Source organism: Artemia franciscana, chromosome 10, assembly GCF_032884065.1.
Source record: "Artemia franciscana chromosome 10, ASM3288406v1, whole genome shotgun sequence".
NCBI lineage: Eukaryota > Metazoa > Arthropoda > Branchiopoda > Anostraca > Artemiidae > Artemia > Artemia franciscana.
In genome coordinates, this window is record NC_088872.1 from 34,073,200 (window position 1) to 34,089,500 (window position 16,301).

A 16,301-nucleotide genomic window follows, 5' to 3' on the forward strand; every position below is an offset into this window, starting at 1 on the left:
AGGGGGCAACTTCCCTCATATAGAGAAACATTTCTGTTAGTTTAAAGCTTTGATGCTGGTTCTTACTTTTAGGTGAAAAAACGTTTTTTTAAATTCATACTAAAGGATTTATTTTTAAACTTTATTTCTTTTAATTCTTCTTCTCGTGTTTGTGGGTCTGGGGGTTGAATGATCAGAGCAGGGTAAGAGAAAGGTTTAACAAATAAATTTGGTTGCTTATTTGAAAAAAAGAGCTCTATTAATCTTAAATTTTCTTGATTTTCACTTGGAGTTTGACTCCATGTTATTGAAAGTGAGTTTAATGAAAAACTAAACACCCTAAATTTACTTCAGATTTAGAGATGCGCTAAAAAGATTCAGTGTAACGAGCTAGGTGTTGAGGAGGGGGCAACCTCCCTCATATAGCGAATAATTTCTGTTAGTTTAAAGCTTTAATGCTGCTTCTTACTTTTAGGTGAAAAAACTTTTTTTTTAATTCATACTATAGGATTTATTTTTATATTTTAATTCTTTTAATTCTTCTTCTCGTGGTTTTAGGTCTGGGGCTGAGTGACCAGAGCAGGGTAAGACAAGGGTTGAATAAATTAATTTGCTTGCTTATTTGAAAAGAAGAGCTCTGTTAATCTTAAATTTTATTGGTTCTGACTTGGAGTTTGACTCTATGTTATTGAAAGTGAAAAAAAAAAAATACACCCTAAGTGAACTTCAGATTTAGGGATACACTAAAGAGCTTCAGAGTAATGAGCGAGGGGTTGAGGAGGGGGCAACTTCCCTTGTATAGAGAATAATTTCTGTTGCTTTAAAGCTTTAATGCTGGTTCTTACTTTTAGGTGAAAAAACTTCTTTTTAAATTCATACTAAAGGATTTATTTTTCAATTTTATTTCTGTTAATTCTTCTTCTCGTGTTTGTGGGTCTGGGGGTTCAATGATCAGAGCAGGGTAAGATAAAGGTTTAACAAATAAATTTGGTTGCTTATTTGAAAAAAGAACACGATTAATCTTAACTTTTCTTGATTTTCCCTTGGAGTTTGACTTCATATTATTGAAAGTGAGTTAAAGAAAAATTAAACACCCTAAGTGTGCTTCAGATTTTGGGATGCACTAAAAAGCTGCAGTGTACCGAGCTAGGTGTTGAGATGGGGGTATCCTCCCTCATATAAAGAATGATTTCTGTTAATTTAAAGCTTTAATGCTGCTTCTTACTTTTAGGTGAAAAAAAAACTTTTTTAAATTCATTCTATAGAATTTATTTTTAAATTTTATTTCTTTTAATTCTTCTTCTCGTGTTTGTGAGTCCGGGGGTTGAATGATCAGAACGGGGTAGGATAAAGGCAGAATAAATTAATTCGCTTGCTTATTTGAAAAAAAAGAGCTCTTGTTAATCTTAAATTTTTTTTTAATTTGACTTGGAGTTTGACCCCATCTTGTTGAAAGTCAGTTTAAAGAAAAATTAAACACTCTAAATGTACTTCAGATTTACGGATGTACTAAAATGCTTCAGTGTAACGAGTGAGGTGCTACGGAGGGGGTAATGTTGTTAAAAGTGAATTGACCAAAAAAATTCAAACGCTCTAAATGTACTTAAGATTTAGGAATGCACTAAAAAGCTTCAGTGTAACGAGCGAGTTGTTGAGGAGGGGGCAACCTCCCTCATAGAGAGAATAATTTCTGTTAATTTAAAGCTTTAATTCTGCTCCTTACTTTTAGGTGAAAAAATGTTTTTTTTTTATTTATAGTATAAGATTTATTTTTATATTCTATTTTTTTTTTAATTCTTCTTCTCGTGTTTCTAAGTCTAAAGGTTGAGTGATCAAAGTGGGGTAAGATTAAGGTTGAATAAATTAATTTGCTTGCTTATTTAAAAAAAGAGCTCCATTAATCTTAAATTTTTTATTCTGACTTGGTGCTTGACTCCATGTTTTTGAAAGTGAGTTTAACGAAAAAGTAAACACCCTAAACACACGTCAGATTTACGGATGTACTAAAAATCTTCATTGTAACGAGTGAGGTGTTAAGGAGAAGGAATGTTGTTAAAAGTGAATTGAAAAGAAAATCAAACGCTATAAATGTACTTCAGATTTAGGGATGCACTAAAAAGCTTCAGTGTAACGAGTGAGGTGTTGAGGAGGGGGCACCCTCCCTCATATAGAGAATAATTTCTGTTAATTTAAAGCTTTAATACTGCTCCTTAGTTTTTGGTGAAAAAATGTTTTTGTTTTTATTTATACTGTAGGATTTATTTTTAAATTTTATTGCTTTGCTTGCTATTTAATTGCTATTAATATACTAATTTGCTTTCTTATTTAAAAAAAAGAAGCTCTGTTAGTATTATATTTTCTTGATTCTGACTTGGAGTTTGACTCCATGTTATTGAAAGTGAGTTTAAAGAAAAATTAAACACTCTAATTGTACTTCAGATTTATGGATGCAGTAAAAAGCTTCAGTGGAACGAACGAGGTGTTATGGAGAGGGTAATCTCCCTCATATAGAGAATGATTTCTGTTAGTTTTCAGCTTCAATGCTACTTCTTACTTTTAGGTGAAAAAAAACTTTTTTTTAAAATTTATACTGTAGGATTTATTTTTATATTTTATTTCTTATAATTCTTCTTCTCGTGTTTTTGGGTCCGGGGGCTGAGTGATCGGAGCAGGGTAAGATGAAGATTGAATGAATTAATTTGCTTGCTTATTTGAAAAAAAAGAACTCCGTTAATCTTAAGTTTTTTTATTCTGAGTTGGAGTTTGACTCCGTGTTGTTGAAACTGAATTAAAAAAAGAAAAGTTAAACACCCTAAATATACTTTAGGTTTGGGGATGCGCCAAAAAGCTTCAATGTAACGAATAAAGTGTTGAGATAATTTCTGTTAGTTTAAAGATTTAATGCTGCTTCTTACTTGTCGGTGAAAAAACTTCTTTTCTAATTCATGCTACAGAATTTTAATTTATATTTTATATTCAATTATATTTCTTTTAATTCTTCTTCTTGTGTTTTTGGGTCTGGGTGTTGAGTGATCAGAGCAGGGTAAGATAAAGATTGAATAAATTAATTTGCTTGCTTATTTGAAAAAAAGAGCTCGGTTAATCTTAAATTTTTTTTTATTCCGACTTCTAGTTTGACTCTATGTTGTTGAATGTGAATAAAAAGAAGATATTTAAAGTTAAACACCCTAAATGTACTTCACATTTAGGGATGCACCAAAAAGGTTCAGTGTAGAGAGCAATGTGTTGAGGAGGGGGCGACCTCCCTCGTATAGAGTATGATTTCTGTTATTTTAACGATTTCATGCTGCTTCTTACTTTTAGGTGAACAAACTTTTTTTTTTAATTAATACTATAGGATTTATTTTTATATTTTAGTTCTCTTAATTCTTCATCTCGTGTTTTTGGGTCGGGGGGTTGAGTGATCAGAGCAGGGTAAGCTAAAGGTTGAATAAATTAACTTGCTTGCTTATTTGAAAAAAAGAGCTCTGTTAATCTTAAGTTTTTTTTATTCTGACTTTGAGTTTTACTCCATGTTGTTGAAAGTGAATTGAAAAAATGCACTAAAAAGCTTCAGTGTAACGAGCAAGGTGTTGAGGAGGGTGCAAACCTCCTTCATATAGCGAATAATTTCTGTTAGTTTAAAGCTTTAATGCTGCTTCTTACTTTCAGGTGACTAATTTTTTTTTAGTTTATACTATATTATTTATTATTATATTTTAATTCTTTAACTCTTCTTCTCGTGTTTTTGGGTCTGGGGCTGAGTGATCAGAACAGGGTAAGATAAAGACTGAATAAATTAACTTGCTAGCTTAATTGTAAAAAAGAGCTCCGTTGATCTTAAATTTTCTTGATTCTGACTTGGAGTTTGACTCCATGTTAATAGAACTGAATTGAAGAAAACAAAAAATTAAAACACCTAAAATATACTTCAAACGGGAAAACCTTCTGATTGAGCAAGATTGAGTAAGTTTTGCGAACAAGTTTGATGACTTTTGAAAACTTTCTTTGCTTTCACTATTGCTTGGCAACTTGATATGGGAAGCTTGGCCAATTTCAAATTTGCTTAGCATTGACTTAGAGTTTGACTCCATGCTATTTAAATTAAGTTAGTAAAGGCTAATCGTTAATTAAACTAAATTGATAAAAAGGAAAAATATAACATTTACCTTAAAGGTATTTCAAATGATGATACTTTATTATGTATTTTCCTAGTTATTTTTCTTTTCTTATGCATTTTTTTTCTGCATTGTTTTTCTTTTCCTCATTATTTTTACTTATAATACTTTTTCTTGGCTACTTAATTTTGCATGGGTAAATTTTCCACGGTATGAAATTTTTTACGAGGCGCAGGGAATGCACATAGCACGTTCTATTCTGCCATTGCATGTGAGCTACACGAGACTCATGACTGTATATGTTTGTTCTCTCTTTGTTGCTTGTGTATTATGTTTTCATGTAGCTCCCCTGGAGTGCGTGCAAAATTAGCCCAAACAGGCTTGATTTTGTAAACTTCCTAAGCTAGATTAGAAGCATTTGATGCTAGAACTCTGGTAGCCATCCTGAAGTGGACGAATTACCCTCTTTTGAAGAGGTTTTCTGTTTAATCCCTGCCAGCGTTTCGGTTACAATGGTAATTTGTCGTTAGTCCCCGCCTGGTCTTGCTCATTCTGGTAGTTAATGAAGTTATTTAACTATTTGGAAATTATTTTTAGGCGCGGGTTATGAAAGACCTGAAATCTGTCGACTCAAAAGGGAAACGGCTTTCAAAAGGTTATGGATTTGTGTCCTTTGTCAGGCATGAAGACGCTCTGGAAACTTTGAGAAGAATAAATAACAACCCAGAAGTGTTTTCAATCAATAAGGTATGTTATACTTTTCTTTATTCCATAAAAAGAATGTCACTTAATAATCTTTTTTTTTCTTGTCTTAATATTGAAGACCGAAATTCTAAGTAAATTTTGTCACCAATATGTGTGTCGAAGGAATTTGCTTTTCATGGAGATCCCATGTATGTAAAATAAGTTTAAGATTATCCGTCAAAAGTTATTAGTATAAGAAAAAGTTTTAGATTAAAAAAAAAGAAAACACCACCTAAAATGCGGGGAGGGAGGTGGTGATGTTGATAAAAATTATACCTTTAATTCCAGCCCATCTCTTAACACTTAAGTATCAGGTTTCACGCCTGTATCTAAAATTTACGAAATTCCGTATTTTTCTTCTGAAACATAATACTGTGACGTGTTTTTTTTTGTTGTCTTTTTTTCTCAGGGTGATCATTTTATACCAGTGGTCGTAGATTGATAAAAGAGGGTTCGCTCAAATGCAAGTTAAAAGTTTTACTCCCCTTTTTGAATAACAAAAGAAATCACGTGACGATTTTTGACTTTTCATCGTGCAAAACAACAATGTTGGCTAGAACAATGCTAAACTTCCATCAACTGAAAACCCTGTGACATCTTATATTTCATGGGCTTGAGGAGGTGGAAGCTCCGTCCCCCTGCCTCGTAGCTAAATTTACTGTTCGAAAGCTATTAATTTATAAGATTTCGCATAATCACTTAAAGAAGAGCAAGAAGGGGACCGTTGATTGGGATTGTAGCCCCCCTTTCACCGCTCTTTAAACTAAATTCAATTCTTTCTCCCAATGCTTTATAAAATTTTCCTGAAACACAAAATAATGTGATAGAAATTCCATTTTTTCAGTGCTTCAAAATTGAAGAGCTTATTTTTGATAATTCCATTAAATTGAACGTTCAATTATACTGCTTTTAAAGGCAGTTGATAAATACTTCTAAAACTCTTGTATTTACTATCTGACTTTATGTGTTGCACTCAAAATTGCTTTCAGTAAACTACTAATGTAAAACTAGCGTGTGTTTGGGAGAGGAGCGTCTAGTGGGGTAGCAACCCGTTTGCATATACAGTATACCTAATTTTTTGATTTCAGCTATAATGATACTCTCTACTTTCATTTTGAAAAGGTTTTTGCTAATTAAATAAAATGGAACCAGGAAGGTAGAATAAAAGGAGTGAGAGGAAAAATCGTGTCGTCGGCTGTAAAGTATACCCAAATGCACATTCATTGGACAGAAAAAATAACATGAGACTCGTGACTGCATATGTTTGTTCTCTCTTTGTTGCTTAGGTATTATATTTTCATGTAGCTCCCCTGGAGTGCGTGCAAAATTAACCCAAACAGGCTTGGTTTTGTAAACTTCCTAAGCTAAATTAGAAGCGTTTGACACTAGAACTCTGTTAGCACATTCATTGGATTCTCTGTTAGCACATTCGTTAGCACATTCATTCAAATACACATTCATTGGGCAAAAAAAAAAAAATAGATGCAGAGTTAATAAACAGAAAGAGGAATTGTTGAAGTGCAACTGGCCCATTGCGGTCCCCAAAAATTTGCAGAAGCGTTGTGCTGTGGTAAAATTTGTTGTAATTCAGAATCGGCAAAATAATTTTAGCTCGTTCTTAGTTTAATGCCTCTCTTTACTTTCATTTCAAAAAAAATGTTTTTATGCATTTAATGATAGGTCCACCGGGCGTTTCGTTTATCTTGACTATGGTCTTATCAACTATGGTCTTATGGTCTATTTACTATGGTCTTATATAATCAACAGTTTTATCTAAGCTAATGATTGGATGCGGGTATCTAAATAATGATTAGATTCATGTTTTGAACTGATAGGCCGGTGAGTTTAATGTGCCCTTTAACTGGGGTGGGCGCTGATGACATCTCGGACATTTTAAATGGTAACCTCTATATGTTTCTACTTATTTTTGGTCTATACGATAAACGAAAATCACTTTGTCCAATAATTTCTTGGTAGAAATTCTCCTGTCAAAGGTCGTAAGTGCTAAACAATTAGGTCGTAAGTGTTTTTTCTCATATCGGGTAAATGAAATACACGGACAACACTAAGCATTTCCTGAGCTTGTTTAAAGTCAGAAATCTGCTTATGCCCATTCATGGGCAGCGATAAAGCTAAGGATTCTTGTTTTTCTTGGCAATAAAGACTTGACGTATAATTTTTGACAAGAGCATTTCTCAACAAATTATTTTCATTTTTTCCATAGAATCCAAATGTAAAAATATACAGAAACTCCAAATTGAAATTTTTACTTGTCTCTCTTCCATGGGCCTCTGAAGGGGACATATTTGCCCTTCCCCTAAAGTCTCTGTCATGGTATATCTCCAAGCAAGTTATGAACATCCTTCGAAAAAAAAACTGCCCCCATTCATTACTTTCTTAGATATTTGGCATTGGCAAGATAAAAAGGGGAACCTGTAATTAAAATGGAACAAAGAAAATAATAGGAAAAGACGATGGGATAAAAGAAAAAAAATCACACTGGCTTGAAATGTGACGAATAAATTATCTACAGGGTGCTCTATATAAATCCTTACAAGTCAATAAATGAACAAATAATTTTTGGCCATAACAATCTCTATTGAAGTTGAAAAAAGAATGACTCGTTGCATCTCAGATGGCCTATTCAGGGGTAAATTCAAAGCCATCGGCAACCTCTTTAAGGTTTTCATATTTAGAATGTACTCGAAAGAAGAAGTAGCTCTTGTCTTTAAATTCTTTATTGTTAAGTAGTGTGTAAACAAAAAGTTACAAAAGCTAGGAGGTGAAAATCCCTCCATACGACACGGGGAGGGGTGATCGAATTTTAAAACACTACCGCTTCTGAAATTTTATATTTTAAGGTAAAATGAAAATGTTCATTATTTGAAAATGTATTTGAAATGTAGGTTAATTTGAAGTATATTCTTTGTTTAAAAAAAGATTTTGAGACATATTTGACTTTTGCCCTAAGCTAAAGTATTTTATTCTGACAGTTACATGTTTATATATTTTTGTATGAATATTTCTCCAAGAGGGCTGCCGATGGGAATTTTGAATGTTCCTTTCGTGACTTATGAAATTGGAGGGGTTGAAGTCTCCCGTCTGTTGAGGAATTTGGAGCTGAGATTTGCGAGTGTATGAAAATTGTAATGGCTTTTGACTTAGTAAATACTTGATCCAGTTTTGGTGCTTATAGCTTGCATTTGTAAAGACTGGTTTTCTAGAACATGAATATCAATTTTTTTTTTTTTATCTTCTTAGACTAACGTGTATATATTACTTTATTTGGTCACTATTTCAAATTTTTTGTTACCTTCTATTTACGGCAACTTTGTACCTTATAAATCATATTTTAGTCTTTTCCCCATAGGCTAAATGGCTTTAAAAAGGTTTAGATCCAACGCATTGGTTTTAAAACATTAGCTTTTAAAGCTTCAAGTGGGACTCCCTGTATGCATAATAAAAACTAGAAAGGGGAGGGGCCGGCCTATAGCCTTGGGCTTTCTTGCCCCTTACCTGCCTGAATTAATATTGTATGCTTCAGCAATAATTCAGTTTCGTCTCTACTTTAGAATTAATCAAAAAAATTCCACTATATAAATTTTCGGAAGAAAAATAAAGAAATCCATTAAACCAAAAGTGAGCAAAAATAAAATCAACTAATCTACCAAGCATGAAACTACCACTAAGTAAGCATCGATAAATAAATGAAACCCAAAACGAACAGAAATTACAATAGATAACTGAGTCAAACTCATAACGTGCTGAAATTAATATGGGCAAGGCTCTAAACCCCTATGCCTTCCCAAGGCCAGAACATAATTTGCACTTTACGGAGAAAAATACAAATGAATGTGCATTGTCAGTTAATATACATGTACTTATATTTATTAATAATTAATGTTAATAGTATTTGATTTATTAAAGTTATAAAAGTAAAAATATTGACATTTTTTAGTAGCAGTATGTACATAGCACCTTTTTTTTCAAAATCCCCTTCAACACACGATGAATCAACTCGTCAACTTTATGCCATCAACCCGTCAGCATTGCTGATAAACCCTCTTAACAACCTATGTGGGCATAGTGTGTTCCGATTTATTTCAATATAGTTGCAATATTGCCCAAAATTTTCGCCTTATTATTCTTAGGTTTATAAGCAGTAGTTGCAGCACAAGTAGTTCTAATAATAGCAGTAAGTGTAGAATTAAGAGTAGTAGTCAGCTTTAGTAGCAGTAGTAGTAGTAGCAGTAGTAGTAGTAACAGTAATAATAATAGTAGCTGTATTAGCAGTTGTAGGAGTAGAAGCAGTATTATTATGATGCAAATATTGTCTTTTGGTTAGTTCAACATCTCCCACAACAAGCGTTGTAAGTTTTGATTTCATACGGATAACTGTTCCTAAGATATTGCTGATATGCACTTTTGACAACCTGCTTATGGATGGCAGGCTGTCATCCGCACAACAGAAATTATCAAAAATATTCTCTGAAAATTTCACCTCTACACCCTTAGTTGTATTTGTAATAGTAGTCACAGCAGTGGTATAACTACTCTACTTAATACAATTATCCATTGCTATGACATAGTCGATTTGCTCTTTTGATGACCTGTATATTCATATACTTCTAAAAATTTTCATCTTAATGCTCTTAATCTAACAAGTAATTGCGATAGAAGTAGTAGTTGGAGCAATAGTAATAGCAGTAGTAGAACTAGTAAATGTAGCAGTGGTAGTAGTATTAGTAATAGTGTCACATATTGCCTTTTGGTCAATTAAGTATCCTCAGAGAGTTCCAACTTAATGCATAAATTCTCAAGATTCACTATTTTCATAATCTGAATGCACATAGTGTCTTTGGTTAGTTCGAATTTGCCATCAATATTGCCTCAAATTTTACCTTCATAGACTCAGCCTTAATAGTACTATTCTCAAAGTAGTTTTGGTGGTAGTAGAAGTAGTTGTAGTTTTGGTTTTGTATTAGTAGTAGTAGTAGTAGTAGTAGTAGTAGTAGTAGCAGCAGTATTAATAGCGGTAGTAGCCTATGCATATTGCCTTTTGCGTCAGTTGAGCACCGCTTTCATGATGCCCCAGAAGTTTCACCTTGGCACGTTAAGCCGTTCCAAAAATATTTTTGATGTGCGCTTTTGACACCCTTTTGACGACCTTTTCACCTTAACTCTCTAAGCCTTGCAGGTTGTTGCAGTTGAAGTAGTAGTTGGAGTAGTTTAGTAGCAGTAATAGTATTGGTAAAATTGACCGTGGTATTAGTGCTAGTAGTGACATGCATATATTACCTTTTTGTTAATTGATCTTCCCCTTTAAGTGTTCTCCGAAACTTTCAACTTGATACCCAAATCAATTCTTGAGATATGCCCTTTTGACAATCTGCATGTGCATAGTGTGTTTTGATTTAGTTCCAATTCCACCTCAATATTCTGTCAAATGTTCACCTTCATACATGTAGCCTTAATTGTACTAGAATCATAGTAGTAGCGGTAGTAGTAAGAACAGTAGTAGTAGCAATAGTGTATTATTATTAGTAGTAACAATAGTAGTAGCAATAGTGTATTATTATTAGTAGCAACAGTAGTAGCAGCAGTATTAATATCTGTAGTAGCAGGTACATTTTGCCTTTTGGTCAATTGAATATCCCACTCTTGATGCCCCTGAAGATTCCTCTTGACATGATAAGGCGTTCCAAAAATATTGCTGATACGCCCGTATCAGTGATCTGTATACACAGTATGTTTTTATTTATTTCAACTTCCTCCTCAATGTTTCCTCAGATATTTTTTTCAGTACCCTCGATATCCTCAGCTTTAGTTGTACTTGCTACAGAAGTACAAGTTTTAGTGATAGTAGTGATAGTAGTAGTAGTACTTGTGGTAGAAGTAGAAGCAGCGGTAGTTGTAGTAGTAGTAGCGTGCAAATATTGCCATTTTAGGCAATTGGTCATCTCCCTTATCATTTCCTGAGAATTCCAAATGAATATTCTCAGTCATTCCTGAATTACACCCTTTTAGCAACCCATTTATTCATAAAATGTTTTGATTTAGTTCAACACTCCCCTCAACATTCACTGAAAGACTCATATTAATGCCCTTCGTATTTTAGGAAAGTAGAAGTCAAACATGCATACCTTTTCTCAATAACATATGCTATTGCTAACAATGAGCAAATTCCATAACTTGAAGTCTCTGCCCCGAGGCCTTGGGGGCGGGGGGTTGACATCCGCAAGCACATAATTACTTAGCTTTTCAACAATACTGAAAAACTTTAGGTTTCAAACTTTGTTTGGATATTTGTTATGGAAAATGATGGGCGTGGGGGGGGGGTTCTTAAGGCCCCCTTAGACCACTTTGACTCTTAAAAAGGACACTATAACTTCCAATTTAAAATGAAATTAGATCCATCTGAATTTAATACGACCACCCATTCCATAAGAACCTTACATGTGCCTAGGGCATAACTTAAAGCCCTCTTCTCAGTGCTCTGCGGGGATGTACCAACCGTGGAGGCATTGTTAAGTGTTCTTTTGACTATTTGAAACAAAATTGTTTTCGCAAAATTTCAATCATATACATCTGGTGAAAAGAGGGGTAAGTTGGGGGGGGGTCTAGTTGACCTCCATCACTATTGACCCTTAAAAGGGAACTAGAACTTCTTATTCAATCAAATGAGCCACCTCTAAAGTTAATACAACCATCCTTTCTATAAGAACCTCAAATTCCCCAGGTGCAAAACTTGCAAGCCTTGCCCTTAAGCTCTGGGGGTTTGTATCAACCTCAAACCCCTTGTTACATGATCTTCGGACGATTTTGAATAAAAGACCTGTCAAAATAACCAGGACTGGTTGAACTTCGTTGAAGTAAGGATGCTAGGGCTGTTTTTTAAAACAGTTTTTAACATTATTAGTTTTAATTTTTGCATTTTAATGTAAGTTTATTTATATATACATATTTTTTGTTTTTCTCTCTCTTTCTCGTATTGTGCTGAAGACGGCCCTTGGACATAGGGGCGAAATATTCACAGAGTTGATTTCCACTGTCTTGAAAAGATTTTCCCTATTGTTTCAACTTTGTATTTGTTTGGTGTGCTTGGGAGGGGGTTAGTTGCCCTCCAATCACTTTCGACTATTAAAAAGGGCAATAGCCGTTTCAATTTCCAATGAGCACTTTTTGAATTTTCTAAGACAACGCTTTCTATAAGAACCTTATATGCCCCCAGGGTATAACTTACAACACTTGCCCTGAAGGCTTTGGATGGGGGGTTGTCATCCTTAAACACATAACTTCCGGACCTTTCAACTGCGCTGAACAAAATGGCTATCTCAAAATTTCGATTGGATGTGTTTGGGGAAATTTTAAGCGAGGAAGGGGTGTTAGTTACCCTCCAATTACTTTCGACCATTAAAAAAGGCACAAGTTCTTCCAATTTTCAATCAAATGAGCCATTTTCGAAGTTTTTACGACAACTCCTTCGATACGAAGTGTCTTGGTCTAAAAGAAAAAAAAATACATTGTGCCGACATGGTTGGCACAAAGGCAATTACTTTTTTTAAAATCATAAAAAGTGCAAGATTAGAAGGAATCAGACGTCAAGAGGCTATTGGTGAGTATTACACCCTTTCTTGAATCGGTGATTGTTCTAATGTAAAATCCATTTTGACCTTTAGTTCACTAGACACCGAGTGATTTTCTTTGTTTATGTTTTTTTTTCTGAAATCGAGATGTTTTTCTTGCCATGTAATTTATCGTATAAAACTGGACTGAGAAATATGCTGAGAATAAGATTATAACATATTAAATAGAAGATTCTTCTTCTATTTAATATGCTTCTTCTCTTCTATTAAATAAAAGTGTATGAGAAGTTTATTACATTTCTCATTAAATGAGAAGTGTAATAACTCTTCTTCTCTTCTATTAAATAAAAGTGTATGCGATATGCTGTTTTCCACCAAATTTGAACATTTAATCGAAATTTTCATTTCTAGCAATATTTAATTGCAAGAAGCTGAGACGCTACAGAATTCGAACACGCTGAACCAACCAAAACTGTGGTAGATATGCCTTTAATAAGCTTCTCGTCTCCAGAACTCCCCAGTACTGTATTACTCTAAATCAACAAACTTAATTCTCCTTTTGCAAAATGTATTGTTTCCAGGGATTTTTTTTGTCGTTTAGTAAAATTGTATTTGGTGAGAGCTATGGCATTTTAATATCACCCTTTTCAATCGACTGTTATTTTTGCGCCAACCTTATAACTTGAACATATAATGATGTTTTTTTTAGCTTTAACTCTTTCTGTCAATAACACACACTTGCTCAGCAGGCATAGTTCCTAGCAGCTGATTGGATTCTACCACTACAGCAGCAAACATTGCAGTTAGGATATTATGAGCAATGACGTAGGGAAACTACTAATAATTTTTTCATGTGTACTATTGTTTATGTCCTTTTATCTTCTTTTCCTAGAGACCTATCGTTGAGTTTTCTGTTGAGAATATGAAAGCACTTCGTGCTCGAGAAAGAAGGCTTGAGAGAAGTAAAGAAGTTCTTGAAGCGAAGGAAACTGGCACGCCGACTGGACGGAAAGGAAAGAAGCGAAAAATTGACCTTCAGCATACTCCGGTGTCCGATAAGAAGGAAAAAGACAAAGATTACGTTGGGGCCTTATCAGATCCAAAAGACAAGAAACTGTTCACTCATATTGGTCCGAAAAATCGGCATGACAAGAAGAAAAATAGAATTTCCAGGAACTCACTTAAAAAGAATAGAAGGCAGAAGAAGCAAGCTATCAAATCTTCGGATGCGCAGGTAAGATTTCATTTCCTTTTTTTTAACCAAGTATGCAGCCTAAAAACCTAACTTCAAAGAGACTTGTATACATATGTTTGTATATTTTCTGCTTTTCTTCTTCTCTTACCTCTACATCTACGCTGTTTGTTAGGGACTTTATGATTTGATAAAAGATGTGCCTTTTATTCACAGGTCACATATCTACATTTTAAAGTACCGTATTTGCAATAATCTTTATTCATTGTTGTAATCAAGTCTCAGAAATATTACCCTCCCTTTCTTTCTCTCTTTTCTTATGCCCCTTTCCGCTCCCTCCCTGCTCTTTCTCTCTCTATCTCTCTTTGTAACTCTTTCTTGTTTTTCTTTAACTCTGACTTGTTTTCTTAACTGTTTATCTACAGTAAAAATACTGATTCCTTTAGGCTCATGATTTTAACCTTTTTGTCTTCTCGTAGAATTTAATTTAATTTTTTTGCAGGGAATCTCGTAAGAGGAACTACTGAACAATGAAAGTTTTCAGGCTTCTAGTGAAATTTCAGAATTTGGAAAGATACTTGAGATATTTCAAGCAAACGTTTCTTTTTTTCTAAGAAGTGAAAAAAAATAGCTCCTAATTAAAAAATAAAAATGTATGAGTGACAATATTATCCCCTCCTTCATTCAATTTTATACCGTGATTGTCCTATTGATGGCATATGTTATGGGGGATATTTTGAGTTATACAATATTTCTCGAAAGTTAACTAATAAGGTCGAGTGCTTATGTGTTCAAAAACGGAAAGTATGTTCAGTGCTGATGCGTTGGACGGACCTATTACGGATATGCTTTGTTGGTCATTTCACCGATTTAAATTGCCTTCTTATATATTAGTAGTTTTTTTCCAGTGGTTTGTTAGAAAAGAACAAGCATTGTCTTAATTTTGGGTGGAAGCAGCATACTCAGCATGGTGATACCCATTAGATTATGTGATGCTGTGGGTTAAAGTTTAAGAGAATAACCGAGTGGTTTTACTAAAAACAGTTGATGCTTAGTAATTCTACGTTCTGATCAATAGTTGAAAAGATGTCTAAATTACCCCCTTAGTCTTGAGTTTTATTTATTCTGTACATCTATTTTGTTCAGCTGATAGAAAAGCTATAGAAAAGGTTCTATCCTCAGATGGTATGCTCATATGTGCATTAAAGTGACTTGCACTATATACGAGAGTAATATTGTAGTGAAAAGGGAAGGAAGTGGCGCTAGTTGCTACTTTGGTGTTGGGTTAGGAGTTAAACGAAGGTTGTGTTTTATCTTTTTTATAAGGATTGTTTTTATTAATTCTAGAGGAATTGTCTAAGGGTAGTAGAGATGCTTGTTGGAACGATGTTAGGTCAGACAATAGTGTGTAAAAAAATATGGTTGATTCTACTGTCTTGGGTTATAATGAGTGTCAGGTTTCCAAAATTTATGCCGGTTGGAAATCAAGGTTGGGTCAAAAGCTCCTCGAAGTTGGTTAATGTTTTCATAAATAAAGATTCAAAGGGGATATGAAGTCAATGGAAGGGAGTAAGCAGTGAAGCTCTGAATAGAATGAGGTGGAGAAGCTTGTATTTCTGAATGGGCCTCAGCTGGTCTGCCACTGATAATTTAACAATATCCTTAGACTCACTTGCCAAAAATTTCTAGTTTTGAAGATAATTCCAAGAAATTAAGGAATAATAATATATACTTTCCATACGTTTAGAAGTCAATTTTTCATATAAATATATTTTGCCCAAGATCTCAAACTCAGGAATAAAATTTCAGTGTAGCCTATGCTGGAAAAATTCCAAGGACGGTTAGCCCTGTGCCTCAGGTGACTGGGCGATGTGCTGGGTTGTCAGTACTTGTAGTTAAATCTTTGCAATGAATTAGATTATGAAGCTAGAATAAATGTAGATTTAACAGAAGAACCTATTAGTGTAACTTTGAAGTGTCTAAAACAGTCTAATGTTTTTCAGGAACCAGTTGCAAAAAAGGCGAAGAAAGAGAAAGAGAAGAAAACACCGAAAAAGATGATTCCAGATAATAGCCAGTTCAATTCTTTAGTGCAATCTTATAAAGCTAAACTCAGTGCTGTTCCAAATTCTTCGCGTCAGAAATGGTTTGAAACATAAAAAATAAAGGCCCTCGCAATTTTACCTTTGTATTTTTTTTTAAGAGATTTGGCTGTATTGTCAATACTATTTGGGAATCCGAATAGACTTTGTGCTTACGCAGAGAATAGGTCTTTTACGCCCCCTACCTTTGAATCTGGATCTTTTTACGGGTTTTCCCAAATTATCCTATAGTATATATATGTTCCATCTGGTTTTTTTTTTTTGCATTTTTGGTATTGACACCGTCCCCTTTTTTTCGACTTTAACCCGTTTTCTAAAATAAATTTTTGTTTGCTTCCTTGCAATAAGCACTTGAAGGACACTAAAAAGGATAATAAAGTCATTTGAGCTATTTAAAATTCTATATTGCTGTTTACCACTGAGAAGGCACAAAATTACTTGATAACTGAGGTGGAATATATCTCATATTTTAAAAAGATTGTCTTTCTAGAATTCTAAGGGTATTAGAACTTCCGAAATTGTTAAGTGTTCCCAGAGATGAATTTGGCCTTGAATTCGGTCACATTCAGCCTCGTGAGGG

The 16,301-nt window shown here is 34.0% G+C and overlaps 1 protein-coding gene across 1 annotated transcript in view; it reads left to right on the forward strand.

Moving 5' to 3' along the window:
• Window positions 1-15,802, forward strand: part of LOC136032457 (RNA-binding protein 28-like) — a 52,867-nt gene extending 37,065 nt beyond the window's left edge. The window contains exons 10-12 of the mRNA XM_065712768.1: window positions 4,695-4,844; window positions 13,320-13,661; window positions 15,623-15,802. Coding sequence (XP_065568840.1) covers window positions 4,695-4,844; window positions 13,320-13,661; window positions 15,623-15,778 — 648 coding nt within the window. The 3' untranslated portion in view covers window positions 15,779-15,802. The remainder of the gene's footprint in view (window positions 1-4,694; window positions 4,845-13,319; window positions 13,662-15,622) is intronic.
• The last annotated feature ends 499 nt before the right edge of the window (window positions 15,803-16,301 follow it).